This window comes from Arachis hypogaea, chromosome 2 (genome assembly GCF_003086295.3).
Source record: "Arachis hypogaea cultivar Tifrunner chromosome 2, arahy.Tifrunner.gnm2.J5K5, whole genome shotgun sequence".
Taxonomy (NCBI): domain Eukaryota; kingdom Viridiplantae; phylum Streptophyta; class Magnoliopsida; order Fabales; family Fabaceae; genus Arachis; species Arachis hypogaea.
Window position 1 is genome coordinate 82,648,058 of NC_092037.1, and position 21,289 is coordinate 82,669,346.

Sequence of the window (21,289 nt, forward strand, 5' to 3'; positions counted from 1 at the left end):
AACGATTTCATATTTAAGTATAACATCCTTAATAATCCACATTTCAAAAAAATACCACTGTCCAATATTAAAAATAAAAAATTCTGAAAGGTCTATAATAATTTTATTTTTTGAAGGGATGTTGTGTATATATGGTACTAAAAACAATAATATTATTTTATTAGTATGTCCCAGAGATATATACCATGCCTAGTCATAAGCTTCTTCTTCCATCATATTATATATACTTTAAATTTCTCTCTCTATCTCTATCTCTATCTCTATCTCCAATTATTTTATCCTTGGCAAAGAACAAAACCATTCCGGTTTCTAGTTTCAGCTAAGTAGCTTTAAAGGTGTCACAAAAACTAGTAGCATCTCTCTCTCTCTCTCTCTCTCTCTCTCTCTCTCTCTCTCTCTCTCTCTCTCTCTCTCTCTCTCTCTCTCTCTCTCTCTCTCTCTCTCTCTCTCTCTCTCTCTCTCTCTCTCTCTCTCTCTCTCTCTCTCTCTCTCTCTCTCAAGGGACATTGTGTACTTTTATTCTCGTTATTGTTGTTGTTCCAACTAAAGAACAAGATGCATCATTTTAATTTTTCTCTAATATAGTTTTAAGTCTTTTTTTTTTGAATAGTTATATTTATAGTTGTATTAATTTGTGGTGTTATATGGATCTTGGTGTGGTGGGTTCAGAAGCTGGGTTTGTTCCATTTGGATCTGGGTTCGTTAAGCATCAAAGATCTGAAGAGGAGGTGAGTAATAATGATCATAATAATAGAAGAGGGGCAAAACTGTCAAAGGTTAATATTACTACTGGTGATGATGATGATGTCATCACAACAACAACATCAAAGGGAATGTTGTTTTTTCAGAATCATCAGAGGAACAACAACAACAATAGCTCTTGTTGTAATGTGTTGTTGAGATCTAATAATAATAATAATAATAATAATAATAATAATAATAATAATAATAATGGAAATGACAATGTTGCCATTGCTCTCTTCAAACAAGAAGGAGAAGAGAAGATGCTGAGTTTCTCAACAACACCAACACCAAAGTCAGAGACTTTGATTGTGGAAAAGGCTTCTTCAAATGCTACATTGCACACTTCTTATCACCCTTTCTCTAGTTACAACATAAATAATAATGCAGGTATATTTATTTATTAATATTTCTTATTTGAGGTCTTTTTGTTGTTACTCATGCATATTACTCAAATATCTTTAATCATTAAGTCATTTCTAATAATGGGTTATTTTTATTTGAATTTTTTTGGGGGTTTATGGATGGTTGGATTTGGATTTGTAATTTGTAGGTTTTTTTTTGTATGAAAAAGTAATAAGAATTCAAAATGAAAAAGGTCGTCTTATTCAAAACCCCAATTATGAATAAGACGGGGCTAAAGTCCGGAAAAGAAGACCTAAATAGAGGTGCCGATTGCCTCGCTCGCAAAGGTTTAGAGCTAGAACCAGGATTACATTTTTAGAATACACCTTCTAGAGAGATTGTGAGCATTCTTTTTGATGATGAAAAAGGGGTTTCCTTGTAATTTGTAGGTTAATGAGTTTGATTTGGATGTTTGGTATTTTTCTTGAAAATGGTTCTTTTTTTTTTTTGTAATCTAGTAAAAAAATTTGTGTATTTTTTTTGTTGTTGATGGTCATCCTACAGTACCTGTGTGGAAGGTCTTTTCATGGAAAAAAAATATATTTGAGATATGCCTTGTTTTTCTGAAGTCTTGTCAAGAATTAAATAAATAAATAAATAAATAAGAAATTCTTCCAAAGAAACTATATTCCTTGTTCCTGTTTTAGGGTGAGGGATGTAAGCAAAATTTTGCACTAAAACCTAGAGTATACCAAAGGAGAAAAAGGGAAGAAAAAAAAAAGACATATGAGAGAAGCTTATTGAAGCTATTATGATAGGGAGCATGAAAAAGAAAAACAAAGCTACATAATTTGATTGGCTCTTTTACCTTATGTTATCTTCTGTACTCCTTTACTATAAAATCCTCTTTTCCATGTCTTCCTCAAACCAAAAAAGTTGACCTTAACGGTTTTTTCCCCCTCAAATCAAGATAGTAAGAAGTTAATCAAAAATGCTATTTGTATATTAAAATTAGCTTCTAAATCAGTCACTACTGTATTTGTGTATAAATATATGTGTGGTTTAATTTATTTTCAATGTGTATTTATATTTCAACATGTATTTTATACTGGTGGCTGATTTTATTGTACACGTAGCATAATCGGAGAATTAATAAATAATTAAAATGCTACCTTGTGCCAGCATTTGTTTTGATGTTTCTTTTAAGTTGTGAAATGAAATAAGTGATTAATTTTGATGTACTGATAGTAATTTTACAATTTAATGAGATTCATACGTTTGGATGATGACTTAATAAGAGTTTGGAAATTAGTTATTTTTGTTGACGTGAGAATTTACGATTAGTTATTTGAATAAATTTTTTTATAAAAATTAAATTGACAAAATAATCTTTTATAAGGCCATTCAATCAAATGCTTGTGAAATATTAAATGATTAAGTTAAACTTTTTATTGGTGTGATAATATATAATTAGATGCGTTTTACACTAAAAGTATATAACAAAATTAATATTTTTATTTATAAATTTATTCATAAAATTTTTTAGATAAACCAAATACTTTGTTAATATAAGATATTATATGAATTTTGAGTAATGATGAATAATGAAACAGGTTACAATAACAGTAATTGGGGAATGATGATGATGGGAAATAGTAGTAGTAATAATAATGTGGGAAGAGTGGTAGGAGCTGCATTATTCACTCCCTCACAGTGGATGGAGCTGGAGCACCAAGCACTCATTTACAAGTATATCACTGCAAATGTTCCTGTTCCTTCTCATCTTATTCCAATCACTAAAGCCCTTCATTCCACTTCTCCATTCTCTAACTTTCCTAATCCACTTCTTAGACCCAATCCTTGTAAGTATCTTTCTCTTCTTTTCTTTTTTCTTCATTTCTAAGATTTAGATGTAGATGAAAATAATCCCAAAACATTAAATAGTTTTCTTTTGTTGACAGAAGAGGCGACACATGTCACATTTTTGTCAACAAAATCAAAACTATTTCACATTAGTCATTTTTTTTAATGTTTAAAAATATGGGATAAAGTATGTTGTTGGATTACTAAACGAAATAAATTAGATTAAAAAAATTAAATTAATAACTAAGTGGTGGCCAAAAATAATAAATTCTGATTATCTCTTAGCATTTTTTCTTGTCATTTTCATAGGCATCCAAATCGGGTGTAATTTTCGTAATTCACTCGTTTATATAGTAGAGACTCATACACAGTTGTTTTAATGAGAAATTGATAACTGTTTTCAGCTATCAATTTCACACAAAAACAACTACGTTTAAATTTAGTGAGTGTGTTAACTAACACAAACCTTGTCACTAGATATTGTGTTTTAAATAAAATGAGTCTTTGCAGTGGGATGGGGAGGTTTCCATTTGGGATTCTCGAGCAGCACCGATCCGGAGCCAGGTCGGTGCAGGAGAACCGATGGGAAGAAATGGCGGTGCTCGAGGGACGCAGTTGTGGACCAGAAGTACTGCGAGCGTCACATGAACCGAGGCCGCCATCGTTCAAGAAAGCCTGTGGAAGGCCAATCAGGCCATGCTGCTGCCATCACCACCACCACCACCACAACCACCACTTCTAACTCAAAGCTATTGTTGCCTAACAGCAACAATTCAAGTTCTTCATTCTCCATTGTGGGGAACACTGCTTCCAACAACAATAGCAACACTATTTCATTTGGAAACTGCCATGAACACAAGAATGTTATTCAGCAGCAGCAGCCTGTTGCATCTGATGCTTCTGCTGCTAATAATATCAGCAGGTGCGCCACTAATTACTAATTTATTTTTTCTTCTTTTGTTTATAGCATATTGGTACATAATAATTGAAATTCTTAGCTTGCATGGTTTTAAAAGAAAGGGCAAGAAAAATGTTTTAGGTATCCCTTTGATCCCGAAAAATTCCTAGGTGTTTGTTATTCATTGTTTGACATCAGCAATGTGAATTTATTATTATTACATGGTTGACATGTCAAACAATGAATGACATAGATTAAACCTTTTTCCCATTAAATGGGGTCGGCTACATGGATTAAGACGTCATTGCATCATGTCCATGCTTTGAGATGCGACTTTGTTTTAGGTTGGCTGTCGCAGGCTTAACACAGCCTAATATGGCTTCAAGGACGTCATTGTGTCGTGGCCATGTATTGGGATGTGACATTGTTTTACATTGGCAGTCGCACAAACCGAAAAACCCTTGTTTTTCCGGGCTTGAGACCGGCTATGTGAACATAGGCCGAGTTAGGTTAGAGTATACTTTTAAAAAAGAAAAAGATGTCTTCTGCAATTTAACTTTTTAAAAGTGTTGTGAAAATGGGAGACGTTAATGTTCCTATCCTTTTTTAATTATGCAATAATAATTGATGTGTTAAATTGCACACATTATATATATAGTACCATCTTTTTCTTTATTTGGAAGCAACTAAGAAATTCTCTTGGCACTCATTCCTACCTCCTTATGCATGTTCCCTCTTTTAGTATTTGTGTTTCATCTTCTAATCAAAGAATCTAGTATTTCTTGTTCATCTTTTTTGGTAGATAGTGACTAGTCAATTTTGACATGGTGGTTCATATGCTTTTAATTTTTCTTAAAAGAAAAAGATGGTCTTAAGGCATGTCAATTTTTGTTTGTTACTTTACCCATGTGTTTAAAGTGTTCCTTTTCAATTATGCATTATTCAGTGTTCTTTTAAACTGTTTTATACTAATAATATATTAAAATTAAATTCAAGTTCTTAATTACTATAATGCAGGATGTTTATGAAGAAAGAGAACAATAATGCAAATGAGAGTTGTTCACTACTTCCAATGCTACCACCAAAGGAAAACTGATGACAAGTCATCTTAGCCTAGTTTTACTAGTCTTTTTCTTTTGTTTTCAATTGATTTTATGCACTTTCTTGAGCCATAAGTAAGCCAATTGGGTAGAATTTCATGTTTCCTTTGATTCAATCAACCATGGATGAATTAATGCAATTTCATGAGATTTTGTGCTATAATTGTCATAAATTATGAAAGAGAGACAATCTCATGATTTTGAGCATAGCTTTGATGTTTTTGGTTGATTGATGATAGGTGAAAAGAGCTTTGAAGAAGGTTGAAGAAAGAAGGAATGGCAAGGAGTGAGAGAGAACAAAAAGCTTGCTCCAACGTTTGCCCTCAAGCTTTTAGGCAAACGTTGGCGCCACAACAAACACCTAGGGGAGCAAAAGCTTGCGCCAACGTTTGCCCTCAAGCTTTTAGGCAAACGTTGGCGCCACAACAAACACCCAGGGGAGCAAAAGCTTGCGCCAACGTTTGCCCTCAAGCTTTTAGGCAAACGTTGGCCAAGAAGCATTCAAGGGGGATCCACGTTTGGCTCAAAGTTTGACCTCAAACTTTAGCTCAAACGTGGATGACAGCACAGGAGGCTAGCTGATATGAAAAGTTTGAGCCAAAGTTTGCCCTCAAGCTTTGACTCAAGCTTTAATGATTCATGGCCCGGTTCACAAGTGGGTTTCTCTCCAACTCCAAGAGCAATCAACAGAGGCTTTTGTCAACCCAATTCCATCAAGAGTAAAGGCCCAATTCAAGGCTTGAAGATCATTTGAAGAGAGTGTATAAATAGCTTAGAATTTAAGTTTTTCGGAGAGCTTTCTTTTAGAATTTTTCTTTTAGTATTGCTGGGAGTTTTGGAAAGCTTTTGGGTTTTGAGTTGTTTGGAGATTCTGAGTCCTGGGAAGAAGAATTGAATTTTCTTCCTCTTAGTTTTCTTGTTTTCAATTTCATCTACACTTGTCTTGAGTCTTGGGTGTTGAAGAATTGAGGAAATTCTGTCTCAATCTCACCTTGAGATCTCTCTGTTTTGATCAACTTTTGGAAATTGAACTTTAAATTTACTTTTCTTCTACTGCTTGATCTTCTTAAATTTTGCAATTGCTCTCTGAATTTGGATCTAGGAAGGCATTGAGATCTAGACTTAGTTATCTAGTCTCTTGGGTCCTGAGATCTATTGGTTTCCATTTTAATTTCCTTGTTTAATTGCTTCACCAAGTTTATTTACATTTCTGTTTGAGATCCGGTTTATTTGAATCCACCTTTTACCTTTCCTGCTTGTTGCAATTTACTTTTCTCTCGTTTAGTTTCTGCAAATCAAATTCCCAATTCCCTTTATAATTCAAGTAATTTACATTTCTTGCACTTTAAGTTTTAGTCATTTACATTTCTTGCAATCTAAGTTTCTGCAATTTATATTACTTGCATTTTAAGATTCAGCTTCTTTACTTCCTGTTCTCTTTAATTTACTGCAATTTTCCCTCTCCCTTTTAAACTTCATGCAATTTAGCTTCTGCCGGATACAAATCACTCAAATCAACTCTTGTTCGCTTGACTAAATCAACCACTAAACTAAAATTGCTCAATCCTTCAATCCCTGTGGGATCGACCTCACTCCCGTGAGTTTTATTACTTGATGCGACCCGGTACACTTGCCGGTGAGTTTTGTGTCGGATCGTTTTCCACACATCAAAAACCCATTCATGATTCATAACAACCACCATGAATTTGGAGTTGTGACTTGTGATTCACTCCTTAACCCTTCTTCCAATAATAAGAGCAATGATTCACAAAACAATTCCCTAAGGCATTTCATTAATGAGTCAACACAATTGTCAATCTCAATCCCAAATCATCAATTCATGCCAACCAATGAGAAAGTGACACTCTCACCTTTAAGGGTATCATCATCAAGGGAGTTGGAATTGGAATTAGTAGACCCTATTCAAATGGGGTTAGGAGTTGGAATTGGTGTCAACAACAACAACAACAACATTGTTAGACAACCAAATTGGATTCCAATTTCATGGGAGAGTTCAATGGGTGGTCCACTTGGTGAGGTTCTCGACCTTAATAATAATAATAATAATAATAATAATAATAATAATAATAATAATAATAATAATAAGGGATCTTTGAACCTTATTAGTAGTGATGGGTGGGACAATAGTCCTTCAATAGGGTCATCACCAACTGGGGTGTTGCAAAAGACAACAGCATTTGGTTCACTCTCTAATAGCAGTGCTGGGAGTAGTCCAAGGGCAGTAGACAACAACAAAGGAGGGGCAATCTTGTAAAATCATCTCTTGTAAACACAAACTACTGTGTGTGGAATGTGGATGTTTGCTTCATGCTTCACATTAATATTAAGTTTTTTATTTATTTTTATATAATATATGGTAATATTAGAATTTAGAAGTTGGATGAGATGTGTTCTTTCTTCTTCTTTTTTTTTAAATTATTAAATGTGATTTTGTTTGGTTGTATTTAACAGCAAATTATGAAGATGGTTGGAGTGTGTGGACATGGTATTTTTTTTTCAAGGTGATGAATTTTTTTGGTGAAGGTGGGGACTTTGATTGCATGACATGGCAGTAAATATTAATTTTGAGTTATACAAGTACTCCGCTGGAAGAAGTTAGCACTAACAAAAAAAAAATGGGAGGGACTGAAAATAAAGGAAAGGATAAAGTATTAAATTGATTTTTTTTATATTTATGTTTAATCTTGTTTTGATTTTTAAGGTTTAAAGTGTTCTATTTGAATTTAAAAAAAATTATTTAATTTTAATGTAGTCCTGTCGTGAAGTTATATTAAATAATTAACGAAATTCAGTTTTTAGATATAGAATATTTATGTAATCAAACTCTTCGGTTGTCGAGTGGAGTTTTCCACGGTAGAGGTGACGATGGCCTTATCTTTGTTGTTATCGGTGAATTTTCCTGCGAAAAGCGAGTTCTTGAAGATGTTCTCCATTTGCCAGTGACTCGCGGTGATGTATCCGCTCTTGATTCTGTGCTTTTTAGTTTGTACCTGTTCTTTAAAAAAGAACATTTAGGTTTGGTTGAACGGTGACGTTAATTATTTAACATTGACTTTATGACAGGATTATATTGAAACTAAATAAAATTTTTTGAATTTAAATAAGATACTTTAAATTTTAAAAACTAAAATAAGATTAAACCTAAATATAGAAGATCAATTTAATACTTTACCCTAGAGTAAATAAAAACAAGAAACTAGAGTCCCTTTCAACCATGTTTTCATTTAATTGTTAAGAGAAGTATATATGAATATAATTTTCTTTTAATTTAAGTAGACATGAGAGTTCTAATTTAATTTTTTTTCTTTCCAAATTTATCATTTGGATTCGAAAATTAATTTTTAATTAGTTAATATTAGTTTATTTTTCATTGTAAAATTATTTTTTAACACTTAATTTTTAGAAGGTTTAAGATTTAGAATTTATTTTAAAAAATTAACCAATATTAATTGAAAAATAATTAATCAGCAAATTTGATTCTTATATTACCCCAATAAGACAAAATTAAAGAAGTGTATTGTTATATTTTTTTTATAAAAAACAGAATGAACATTCAAAAAGAAAGAATTAAACCGAAACTAGTTTAGAAAGAACATTTCTAAACTTCTAATTAAGCTAGTATAAAAATATAAAACAACACAAGAAGGTAATTTTATTGGTCCATGGTAAGAAAACCAAAGGTGATTTGGTCATGCAATTCTTAATAAAAAAAAAGAAAGTGATAACATAAGGATGAGAATATTCATTCATATTTATTCTCCTTTAGATATATGTAATTTTATCTCCTAAGAATTCAAAAGAAAAAAATTTCAAAACAATTTCATCTTCGAATCAAGTACTAGACATACATATAAAAATACAAAATGATTATACACATTAAATTTTTTTTTTGGATTGTTCACGATATTTTCTAGTTCGATATATTAATAATTAATCCGTCGTAAATCTGAGTTTCATTATTTAAAGATGACCAACAAATTACTACATATATACAATATAGGATTCAAACTTCAAACACTTAATTAAACAGACCATTAAGTTAACCACTTACCGATCCAAATCATTATTATTATTATTGTTATTACTTTTGATGTTTTCATGGCCATTTTTATGGGTAGGTTTTTTTTGTTTTGTTTTTGGATTTGGCCATTTTGGGGTTTACTTTGACTTTTAAAATAACTCTGGGCATTATGACAAAAAAAAAACCTCTGGGCATCAATTCTTGGGGTCTTTCCAAATCTTCAACAATAGTCCTGAGGAGTTATGACCCAAATTGATAATAACCCAAAGCTAAAGGATTTTTCATTCAAGTCATCAAAGAAAAGGGATTTTCTATTGGATCAAGACTAAAACTCCAAAGTGGTCTCTGAGATTGGGCAAGTTACCCATACTTGTCCTTGACTCTCAAAATTCTCTAACAGCATCCCTGACATTCAACTCCGGGACCCATAGTGGCCCTGCAACCCTTTCCGGCGCCAAGTCAGCAAACGGAGGGATGATCTGGCACCTCCAATGCCACGCTGGAGCCAGCAAAGGCTAGCTGACGTGGCAAATCTGAATTTTGTACCCAATCTGGTCCCTGGTCCCATTAAAACCCTAAAAGTTAAGATCATCCTCTTCATCGCCTGAGCTTCAAACTGCTGCTGCTGATTCCTTCTCAGATCATCCTCTTCATCGCCTCCAGCTCCAGGTAATAACACATATAGATCATATGTCTTCCATTTTGATCTGCCATTTCTCTGTTTCCTGATTGCTAGCTGCTGCTACCATAATATGAATGTAACTTGGCTAAATTTCAGTTTTCTCTAAAACTGTAATCACTCAATACTAAAAACTATAAGCTGCCGCTGCTTTTGTCAGTTTGCAATTATTTGATGTAGCATTGCATTGTGTTACTTACTGTAGACATGTGCTGCAAATACAAATGAAAAAGGTGACAAGGCTTCCTTGATTCCTCACTCCAGACGGCCTGCACTCCCCTCTCTGCAAATACCCCCATGGTCATTAGATGCCGCATTATCTTCTTTCGCAAAGACGGATGGTCCTTCCACATCCACCTACTTCAAGGACCCTCTCTCTTAATGGTAAAGGTTCATTCTCTCCATTGTCAAAGGTTGCCCACTCATTACCGGTTACTCCAATCGCATCTTTGGGTCAAGAAAGTGTACATGGCAGACATCTGGGATGTGCTTCTGATTTAAATGTATGTCTCTTTTCATTTCATCATCTGGGATGTGCTTCTGATCTGTTAATTTGTTCTTGCCTACTTCATTTCATCATCTTTTATTGGTTCATTTCAGACAAGAAAAAAGACTTGGTGTGATATGTTTGTTTGGGCTGACATTGTTTAAGAGGAAAGTGCTGGAATAGCAGATTCTAGTAGAGTCAATGATAGAGTGAAGATGAACCTAACATGGAGGGTTAGGAGGTTGGAAAATGATGTAAGAAGTCAGAAATTCATGACCAATTTGTTGATGGTAGCTGTGTTTATGATGGTAGTGTTTCTGTTAGTGATGTGTGACAAATTTTGAAGAAAAAATTATAGAAGGATTCATGTGTAATGTAATGTAATGGAATATATATTGTGTAAAAATATTTGAATGGAATGAATAAAGAGTAATTTGTGGTATTCCTGTGACTTACACATGATTCAACAAAACTGAGTTATATGTAAATAGGATTACAATAAGCAAGTTACACAGCAAACTGGATTTATATTAAATTAGTTATCAGAGTTGAACAAAAAAGATGCATAACCAAGCATCATGAGTATTAACATCAAAAGATCCACTGTGATATCAAAATAACCAGGACTGATCTTAGTAGTCATTGTTTAAATTTTAACAAAACATTAAAGGCCTAATGCCACATACTAATTTTCATAACCTCCCTAAACACATCTAACTAATTTCTTCAAGTCTTTTTTCTTGGTGCTTTGAAACCGGGAGTAGGCACAAACTTCATTAAACTTGCCATCCTTAATGTTGTTCCTGAGCTAAGCCTTATATTTCTAGCAACCTATATCATGTAAAAATATTCAGGTTCCAAAGTTAAAATACAGTAATAGGTTATGATATAGCAATGGTATTTACATCTTTACCTGCTGAGAATCCTCTTGTTCAAAACAGGTAGGTTGAGACAACTCAAGTTCTACTGGTTGGACATCACTGGTTGCTGAAACAATAGGTGCTAAATCAATAGGTGGTACATTTCCTCCTTCACCTTGTTGGTTTGTTTCATCAGAGGTAGCAACGCATGTTTGGTCGGCTATTGGATCTCCTCCCCCTTCGCCCTCTTTGTTTTTTTGTAGCAGCCTCAGCCTCAGCCACAGCAGCAGCAGCTGCTGCTGTATCAGCCAATCTCTTCTTTTTGCAACCTCTCTTGGTGTGACCTTTATCACCACAATAACTGCAAGTAAAATTTTCAAGCTGCCTTTACCAACCTCCAGCACTAACTCTCCAAACCTTAACAAATGCAGAGGCAGAGGCATGTTTAAACTTAAGAGAACTCCTCCTACCTTTGACAGATACAAACCCTTCATCTGAATAATGATTTTCTTCAAAATGCATGTTGATAAATCCCCCATCAACTTGAATTTTCAGTGTAAGATTCAAAATTGTTCAGAGATGAAAACCCAAATTCAAAAACCAGTTTAAAATTGCATAGCCCTAACCCTATCAACATCATCCCCTGTTCCATTCATAAAAAAATAGAGCACCCCAACAACCCAACCCAACGTATAAGCAATCAAAGAAACTCTAGAAAAAATAGTTGCAACAAAGCATAAGGTTCTCCATTTACAAGAACACCAGCACCATAGAGTGCAATCATACATGCATTCCAAAAATAAATTAAAAAAAATTAAAGCCACTAAACCCCAACATTAACGCTTACCTTGGCTAAGAACGAGAGGAGAGTAACCTCCTTCCTTTGAAACACGATTCCACTCTAACCTAGTCGTGGGTTAGTTCAACTTGGGTGATGAATGATTTCAGAAACTCTTCACTGGCACCATTGATTAGAGATGAAGAAGAATGATGGAGGTAGAGAAGAAGATGAATATTTTGTATGGGGTAAAACTCGTTTCTGCTCCTTCATATACAAGTCACAGCGTTTTTTTATTTATTTGGGCGCTAAAGAGGGAAACGACGTCGTTTAGAGAGGGTCCAGCGTGGCAGCGAGGGTGCCACCATGGCACTCCGTTTGCTGAGTCATCACCGGAAAGGGCTGAGGGACTACATTGGTGCCCGGATCTAAATTTGGAGAACCAGTATAGGTAATTTTAAATCTCGAGGACTAAAATGAGTAATCGTGTGTCAAGGACCAAAATGGGATTTTAGTCATTGGATCAATGTTTCTGACATTGTAACGTCTATAATTGGGACTGTCCATCCTACTCTCTTATCCAAAAATAAATAAAAATCATATTTTTATTCTTAAAGAAAAGTTTAGTTGTGTCCGAAAAAATAAAAGTTTGTTGAATATTTTTTTTTGTGAATAATTTAAATTTTATATCGGTGAGCACCGCAAATCTTGTTCAAGTGGCATGTTTTTTTTTTTTTTAACTCGATAAGTTAAGAACTAATTTATTGCAAATTTGAACTCTTTTTAAGAATTTACTTATTGTATGTATAAAACTGGATTCAAACCCCAATGCTCACTTAAGTAAACGAGTGAGATGGCCACCCGACCAGCACAAATTGACATAGTTGTTGGTCAGTCCTGGTCAGTCCGTGTTAAAAGTTCTATATATCGAGCGAACCAAAATCTGAAGAATGATTTTGATAAGAAGCTATTCTGTTTGAAAATTGATTTTAATTAGATACTACTCTATTTAATTATAAAGTTTATACAATTTTACCAAAACTGGTTTTCTTTTTTTAAGTTAAAGGAAACAATTCTTCTATTTCAAAAGATAGGAGTGCTGAAACTGAATTATATATGATAACAAATTGGTATGACTAGTATTATTTAATAATATGTTATTATAAATATAATCCCATGAATCTCACATGAATATTTGAAAGATAATTAATATATTCGTCCTTGTACATATAAGTTGATATTTTTTAATCTCATAAAATTCCATTGTGCTTCTCAATCTATACCTAACATCCAACCATTAATATTAAATATTCTTAAGAATCCTAAGACATGCGTCTAAGTCTAGTTCCATTTCTCCCTTTTTCATTACACGCTAGCTTTCGTTAGAATTAAAATATAAAAATAATAGATGGTACAATATTTTTTGGTTTGAGTAAATTATTGGGAAAATAATTAAAAAAATATTTTTCTTTATTTATCTAAACAATAGAGTGATGACTACTGTAATTATATTCTTCTTCCAATTTGTTTTAATATAAACTCATTTGACATATTTTTTTATGGATAATTTGATATTATATTTATTAGAATATATTTTATGATGTTCAACTTTTATAAAATTTAGTATAATAATGTTTATAACAAGTGATCGATATTCTACTGTAAAATATATAAGCAATGTAATTTTAGTTAACTTGTATGTTCCCACTGTCATTTGAATCTAAATCAATTATTTAAATTATATGTATGTTAATACTTACTAATATAACTTAATTAATTTGTTGGTTTTTATAACTTCACTAACTTTGCAATTAGGTCTTTTTAGCTTAAAAATTTGTAATTAAATTTTTATATTAGATAAATTAATTTTTTTAATTGAGTCTTTGTTAAAAAATACGAAATATTATTTAACTAGTTATTTTTGTGTTTGATATAACATAACTTGTGAAAATTTTGTAAAAACAAATGTTTTAAGATTATAACCTTTTTTCTAAAAAATAATAACTAATATGAATCTAATTAAACTTTTTTATTTAATACAAGATTCAATTATAAATTTTAAATTTATAAAAAATTAATTAAAAATTTAATAAAATTATAAAAATCAATAAATAATTTAACTTAATAATATTATATATTAATGCAACGTACCATGATGAGACATTACATAATATCCAGATGTATATTAGACTTCTGAAGCTATTTCCTAATTTAATACTATGTGATTTGATTGATATGAATTTATTATAATGTTGAGTTATGAGAAGAACGTCCACCAATATACCACCAATCAACCATATAAAAAGCAAGTAAAAATAAAATAAGAATAGCATATTTGGTAAGCAACAATAATTTCCCATATTCCATCAGTGCAACTTGAATTTCTATCCTTGTTATGTGATAATTAATTATTTTAATAAATAATATGAAAGTTTTAGTAGATGATTCAAGTGTCAAATTTACCTAAAGTTTTTCCATCGATGCTAACTATATCACTGTATAATTAGTATCAAACCACATATTAATTGGTTAACAAAAGAAAAGAAGAAACTAATGGTTAGAAATATAATTATTATTTAAGTATTTTTTTATTAATTTAAGTTTTTAAGAGAAGTAATTTTATGGTATATAGTATCAAATTTTTTGTGATCGAAAAATTTAGAATTTGAACTTCATTATTTTTAAATAAAAAATACTATAAAATAAATAAAAATAAATTTATACAAAAAATTTAGATAAATACAAAATTAGACCCTTTGCATGAAGATATATATTAAAAATATAATTATTTATGTGTCTTTTAATTTTTTTGTCAGTTTAAATTAAAAAACAAAAGTGGTTTTATGACAAAAAGAAACGCGGATTTTTAAATTATTGACGAAAATTAAAGATTTTTTTTTGTCTTAAGTGCTGCATAGTTGCGTATCAGTATAAGTCACAAATTTATCTAAGAATAAAAAATTAATTCATACCCCAAAAGCCAATAAAATCTCTCATATATTTTCAAGGCCATTGGAGCAACAAAAGACGTAGAAAGCTTGAAATTAAATGATTATTATTTATCAACACAAAATTATTTTTAATTTGAATAAAATTAAACTATCTAGTATAACTATACGGCAATATTACAAGTTAAGAAAAATAAAATACTATTATTAAATTTCTCATCATCATCATCGTAGATAATGTTCCTTGATACAGCAAATGAAACTACACAACCCTATTAATTGTTACATACTTTATCATTAGGGCAAATTACATTAAGTTTTCTTATGAGAATTAGTAAGGGATCCTATGCACAAATTAAAATTTATTAATTTATAAGATGTGACTCTAAATTGCACTAATTTTATTTTATGTTTTTTCAATATAAAAAAAGGTTGATCTGGCAGGTAGTAATAAGTAGCCTACCTTAACTCCTTAGGGAAATTTTAAAACTATCTTAGTCAAATATTAATTGATTATCTACATATATAATTTATATACAAACTCATGGTATATCATAGTTTAAATCACCAACGTGGCAGCATAAAAAATTCCTACTAATTAAATTAGTTTGTTGGAGTTGGATATTAATAAGTTATATTAAAAGAATATATGAATATCAATTTAGAGGTGGATATATAGTGCTGTCGCTCCTCCATTAACATCAAAGCTGAGCCTCGTTTCTATGTTTACAATATTTCCAACATTATACATATAAATTTGTGATATGTTTATATGTAATATTCAAGATATGGTGCATGCTTACTCACACTATAATTAGAGTGTGTAACAGGAATGTATATGGTCTAGTCCGAAAACTCGCCCAGATTCAAATATTTTAAAGATTAATTTAATGTGATTTTATCGATCTAGAATTAGGTCCGAGTTTTTAAAAAGATCTAATTATTATTTAGGGTCAGATTCGGGTAAAGGCGAATTCGGCTTCATTCGACTCAGTCATTATTTATGTAGCGTTTGGAAAAGAGACAGAGATTAAAAGATTACGACTAATAGACAGAGATTGAAATAAATTTTAATATTGTATTTGGTATAAAGTGAGAAATAAAGACTTAAATAAAAATGAATCTCTAATTTAATTTGCACAAAGGATAAAGTTGGAATTAATTAATTAATTAAAATGAGAATATTTTAGGTATAAAATGTTATTCTGTTTCAAAAAATTTCAGTCTTTTGTGTCTCCACTTTTTGGAGGTACTGAAATACTTAGGGATAGAGATTGAAATTTTAGTATCAATCTTTGGGCCAACAAACATGATACTGAGTCCCACTTTCCAATCTCCCAGTCTCCGTCCCAGTACCTCAAAACAAACGCTACCTAAGAGAACTAAAAAATGTATATATGTTTTAAATTAATTCCAATATTATGTTATATTAATTATAAGCTTATTGTTTTATTTTTAATCACATTTGTTGAATTAGAAAATAGATTAAAAAAAAGCATCAAATTAGAATTTATGGACAAATTCAAGTTCAAATATAGATATCAACTTCTCGACAACAAGTTTCTTCTTTATAGACAAGTGCATCGTAAATAGATTTCTTTATAAATAAATTTTTTTATAAATTATTGTTAAATCTTTAAATGTCCGGTTTTTACCCGGTTTAAATCTGGTATAATTGTGGCTAAAAAATGTTTAGGTTTCATCGAATTTAAGATCAGGTTAGGATCTAAAAAATAGACCCGATATATATTTATAGCCGAATCTGAGTTAGAACAAACCTAATTTCACCTAGTCCATATACACCCCAAATATATAAATTGCGTGTTAATTAATTAAATTCACATCTTATAGTAGATGCAACGGTATTTCACATATCTCTTATAAATATACATACATAATATTTTTTAAAATTTTACTAGCAAAATACTTTAAGAATTATATTTACTTTTTTAAGGATATCAAAGATTAAAAATGTTATTTTTTTTAAAACAATAAATACAATTAAAAACTTAAACATTTTAGATATTTAAAAAGAAATTTCTTCATTTAATTTAATTAATTATCTGTAGCCACTAGTCAAAACAAGTACCCTAAATATGAATACTATATGATAGACAATTCTACATACAATAACTCCTCTAACAGAATTTGAATAAGCCGTTACTAAGCATGAAAAACGTGACATATGGTCCCCTGTATATTCATAGTAGGGGTGACAAAACATGTTGAGCCCGTCGGGCCGATTCGTTAAACCCGCTAAAAAGGGCAGATCGGATTATAATTTAGAGCCCGCCAAATTAAAAAAAATCCGCCAAACCTACACTACTAAGTGGCGGATTTTGGCGAGCGGGGCGGGCCGAAGATTTTTTTATTTTTATTTTTTTAATTAAATAATAGAGTGATTACTATTATGAAATTAATAATTATAGAATTTTTAAACACTTTTTTTTCATTTTTTGTTTTTATTCTTCTTTTAGTTATTAACTTTATTTATTTTATTTTACAATTTCGTATATATGCTTAAATTATGTGACTTATTTTTTAAAATAAAGATGATTCTATTGGCAAATATTATTTTGAACAATTTTATTAAAGTTAAAAATTAAAAAAAATAGTAAAAAAATTATATTATAATTTGACTATTTTTTATTTGTATTTAATTTTTTAATTATTATTTTTTGGTTAATTTTAATGAATTTTATTTTTTAAAAAAAAAGAGTCAAATGGACAAGCCCGCCAATCCGCCATAAAACAAGACGGACTAACATTTTGAACCCATATTAGTTGGCGGAGCGGGCCAATCTACCCCGTTTATGAGGCGGGTCTAGGCGGGATGGAACGGATTGAACTGACCCGCTTTGCCATCCCTAATTCATACATTTGCATAGGAATGAATTCAGCAAAATGGAGCACACAGATTTAAGCACTAGAAGGTATAGTGATGATGATGTTTATTATTATTGTGAAGGGTGCGTTATAAATGTGCCCTTTTCATGGGAACACAAGACCAGGACTCTCCAAAGTGTCAAACAAGGGCAAAATGGGTAATAATAATAATAATATGTTAGTGCTTCAACCTCCACCATGTTCATCATATGGCACAAGAAGAAGAAATTGAAGAAGAAATTAGTAGTAATTCTTTTAGGATGGTGGAGAAATTAGAAGATCTTTTTGTGGAAGCTTACAAGAGATGCACCAAAAGCCCCTTTATGGTTAATAGTAGTAATAATATTCTTCTATCATCATCATCATGGCCTAATATAAGGAAGTATATGCATATTTTTTCTTGCAAGTATGCTGGTGATGTGTCTTGTGGGAACCTTGTTTATACCTATAAGATGTGAAAGCATTTCAAAAATTAGGGTAATGTATGTCATCATGTTGAAATTTTATTTTCTTTTATTTTTTTTATGTTATATATGTATGTATCAAATGACTATTTATGTATAGTTTCCCTTCCACAAAAAAAAAAAAAAATTGTATAGTTTCCCTCTCAGTTTGATTAAATTCGTCGCTCATCAATTGAATGTGCAAAAGATCTTATCAATTTGATTAAATTTAAGGTAAATATGTCAAAAATATGAAATAAATAATTTAATATAAAGGATTCAATTTTGATCAATGATCACCAGTTTGATTTTTTTTTAAAACCAAAGATAAAAATATTCGAACTCGCAACCTCTAAATGAGTATGAAGAGACTATGTCATTTGAATTATAATTCGTTGATATGATCACCAGTTTAATTATTAATTCAGTTTTGGTAACATGTATTATAACAATGATCAATATTTTTTATAATATTAATATTAAGATAGTTGAATAATGGTTAATAAATTTGTCAAATTCTAAGTTATCTCAAATTCAAATAAGAAAATGTAAAAAAATTGTGCTAAAAATATTCATAATTATATTCTCCGAGTTGGATTAGTTGATTTTTTTTATGATGACATTTCGGTAAAGTAGGGAAAATGATTGTTTGTATAAGGTAAAGAAAATGATTGGTGAAAAAAAAGACGGGAATAAAAAGCCAATTAAGTTCCTAACTATATACGTTGTTTATCCTGCTACCGCTATATATGAACATTTTTTTTTAATGTGTTCTCTAATTATTCCATTAGAGCCAATCAAATAATCCATGTAACAACATTTCTATTTTTTTTTTTTTTTTTTGGTTTCCTAGCTACCCCGTTTCTTTATTCTGTTTTTGTTGCCTCTCTTTTTCCAAGTAAACGGTCCAAAGAGTTGCTGTATTCGATTTAAGAAATTCCACGGGGACAATGACAAATAATGGTTAATTATATTGACTCAGGAATTTATTTTTTATTATTTTTATCAATTAGCAAAAGTAAAATCGTTAGTGAAAAATGAATTCTTTCAACTTTTTTTTAAATAATTGAAAAAGTAAAATATAATCTTTTATTATTAATTTTATAAGTAAAATTAAAAAAAATATTTAAAAAAAATTAAAAATTATACTTTACTTTTTCAATTTTTTTAACCATTGAGACTTAAAGAGGATGCATTCTTCAATTAATGCAGATAACAATACCGATATACCATCTAGTCACGGAAGTGGATATAAAATTGTAAATCCATTTCATCATAGTAAATGTGAATTTTTATGAGACCCATATATATGTAGCATCCGTTAGGCGAGTAAGTTATGACCAATCACTTACCAACGAAAAAATTCTCATCACGAATTAAAATTAGTGACAAATTTATATTTATATGATCGTGGTAATCACTTGTAAAGTCTTATATTTTCGTAGCCAAATTTTATGAAATTTTTAAATGATTTTATTTGTTTGTAGTTAATTTGAGATGAGTTCTTTCAATAATTACTATAACAAAATTGAATATTTTTACTTTTAAATTTCGCACTTAATTTAATTTTTTCTTCTATCCATCTCAAAATATTTTTACGCAGTTTATACTTTTTCCAAATTTAAACCCTAATCTAAGATAAATTTAATTTGGTTTCTTTTTCTTCCTTTTGAGTACTGCTACTAAAAAATTAATAAAATATGCTAATAGTTTGATTTTAGATATTGTTGATGATGACGTATAATTTTTTCACTTCGTATGATTCTTAAATTCGGTCATCATGTGTTTTTTTACATAAAGTGTAAAAGTATTAATAATATATATATATATATATATGTGTGTGTGTAAATATAGAATTTAATTTATTTTATTTAAAAAATAAATCCTAATCCGCACTCACAATTGGTGCATCCAAACTTGAATCTTATTCCACTTCACATAAGAGGTGGTGGTACACATGGTGCACTTGTACACCAAGCATTATCATTCACAAGTTGTTTAATTATTTATATAATCTTGATAATAATTATTATATATGAAGAACAAGTCAAGCCATCTTAATTATTTTGTCTTATACCCTTCTAACCTTTTCTCCTTGTCTTCACCAATTGAGTGATTGATGATGATGATGATGCAAACCCATGGCCATTTTTTTCCACAAACTTCTATCTCTACTTCCAATTTGGTTTAGGAATTTGTCTATGCTTACGTTTTTGGTGCTTGTCCATTCACATATGATAAAACCCTAAACCATTTATTATTAGGTTTTAAGACTATAGTATATAAAGGGTCTAGTAACATCAAAATCTTATTCATTCATATATATAGGCCCTATCTATCATCATATTATTATTATTCCACTATAGCTAAAAATTCTATATCATCAATATGAGTAGTCAACCATATTCATCAAGAAAGGTATTATTCTCATGGGAAAAGAAGCCTAGTATCTCCAAGGTAATAACTACTACTACTCTTAATAATCATGGTGATGAAATTCCCATTAAGGAGAATGAAATTTTGACTAAGTTATTATTACCACCCCCTCCATCATGCACACAACAATTAGAGAAATAAGATACTAATATTATTCCTAGTAATAATAATCATCATGATTTTCAAGATATTCCACTTCCCCCATGTGCTTTTCAACCTCCATATTATAGAACATCTTCAAAGAAAGGACTTTGGGTTGGTCAAGATCATCAAGATGATCCTTTTTATAGCAGCTTACAAAGAGTGCACAAAGAATGATAATAATCATCATCAAAGAAGTGGTGATGGTGGTGAGAGGAAGAAGAAGAAGAAGAACAAGAAATTGGTCAACAAAGGTAGTGGATTGATGATTGAATCAAGGTTGAGGAAGGGCTTGTCTTTTTTCTCTTGTAAGAAGTTTTCAAGTGTTCATGACAATAATAACTTGGTTACAATCTCTAGCTTCCCAAACAACAACAACAACATCATAGATAGAGATTGATATCATAATTATATATATGTTTTTATGTATAGTTAATTAACTTTCTCTTATTATGTTTTACTATTGGTAAAGTTTCTATCTACAATTCAAATTGTCTAGTGTTTGTGAAATTATGTAAGAGTATAGAAAATTTGAGGAGCAATCCTATTTTCTTTCTCGAATAAATATTAGTAAACATTTGAACGCCAATAAAATTAACTATGAAAAATAAATTAAAGAAAAAGCAAGATCTAAGAAGTAAA

The 21,289-nt window shown here is 30.5% G+C and overlaps 1 protein-coding gene and 1 pseudogene across 2 annotated transcripts; both read left to right on the forward strand.

Annotated features, from left to right (window-relative positions):
• The first annotated feature begins 206 nt into the window (after positions 1 to 206).
• Positions 207 to 6,000, forward strand: LOC112748087 (uncharacterized). Of its 2 annotated transcripts, none has more exons than XM_025796298.3 (4): positions 207 to 1,131; positions 2,700 to 2,948; positions 3,460 to 3,871; positions 4,865 to 6,000. In XM_025796298.3, the coding sequence occupies exons 1-4, from the start codon at positions 645 to 647 to the stop codon at positions 4,941 to 4,943; spliced, it is 1,227 nt and encodes a 408-aa protein (XP_025652083.3). In that variant the 5' UTR covers positions 207 to 644; the 3' UTR covers positions 4,944 to 6,000. The 2 variants fall into 2 exon arrangements, with proteins under 2 accessions (XP_025652083.3, XP_072075239.1); XM_072219138.1 differs by having other exon boundaries at positions 208 to 1,131; positions 5,187 to 6,000.
• Positions 6,001 to 20,154: 14,154 nt separating this feature from the next.
• Positions 20,155 to 21,138, forward strand: LOC112748102 (uncharacterized; annotated as a pseudogene).
• The last annotated feature ends 151 nt before the right edge of the window (positions 21,139 to 21,289 follow it).

What these genes read in the sequence shown, in the direction of transcription:
- LOC112748087 (XM_025796298.3), top strand. Translation starts at nt 645, where the DNA reads ATGGATCTTGGTGTGGTGGGTTCAGAAGCTGGGTTTGTTCCATTTGGA. An exon ending in CAACATAAATAATAATGCAG is followed by an intron (nt 1,132 to 2,699) that starts GTATATTTATTT and finishes ATAATGAAACAG; the next exon opens with GTTACAATAACAGTAATTGG. An exon ending in ACTTCTTAGACCCAATCCTT is followed by an intron (nt 2,949 to 3,459) that starts GTAAGTATCTTT and finishes GAGTCTTTGCAG; the next exon opens with TGGGATGGGGAGGTTTCCAT.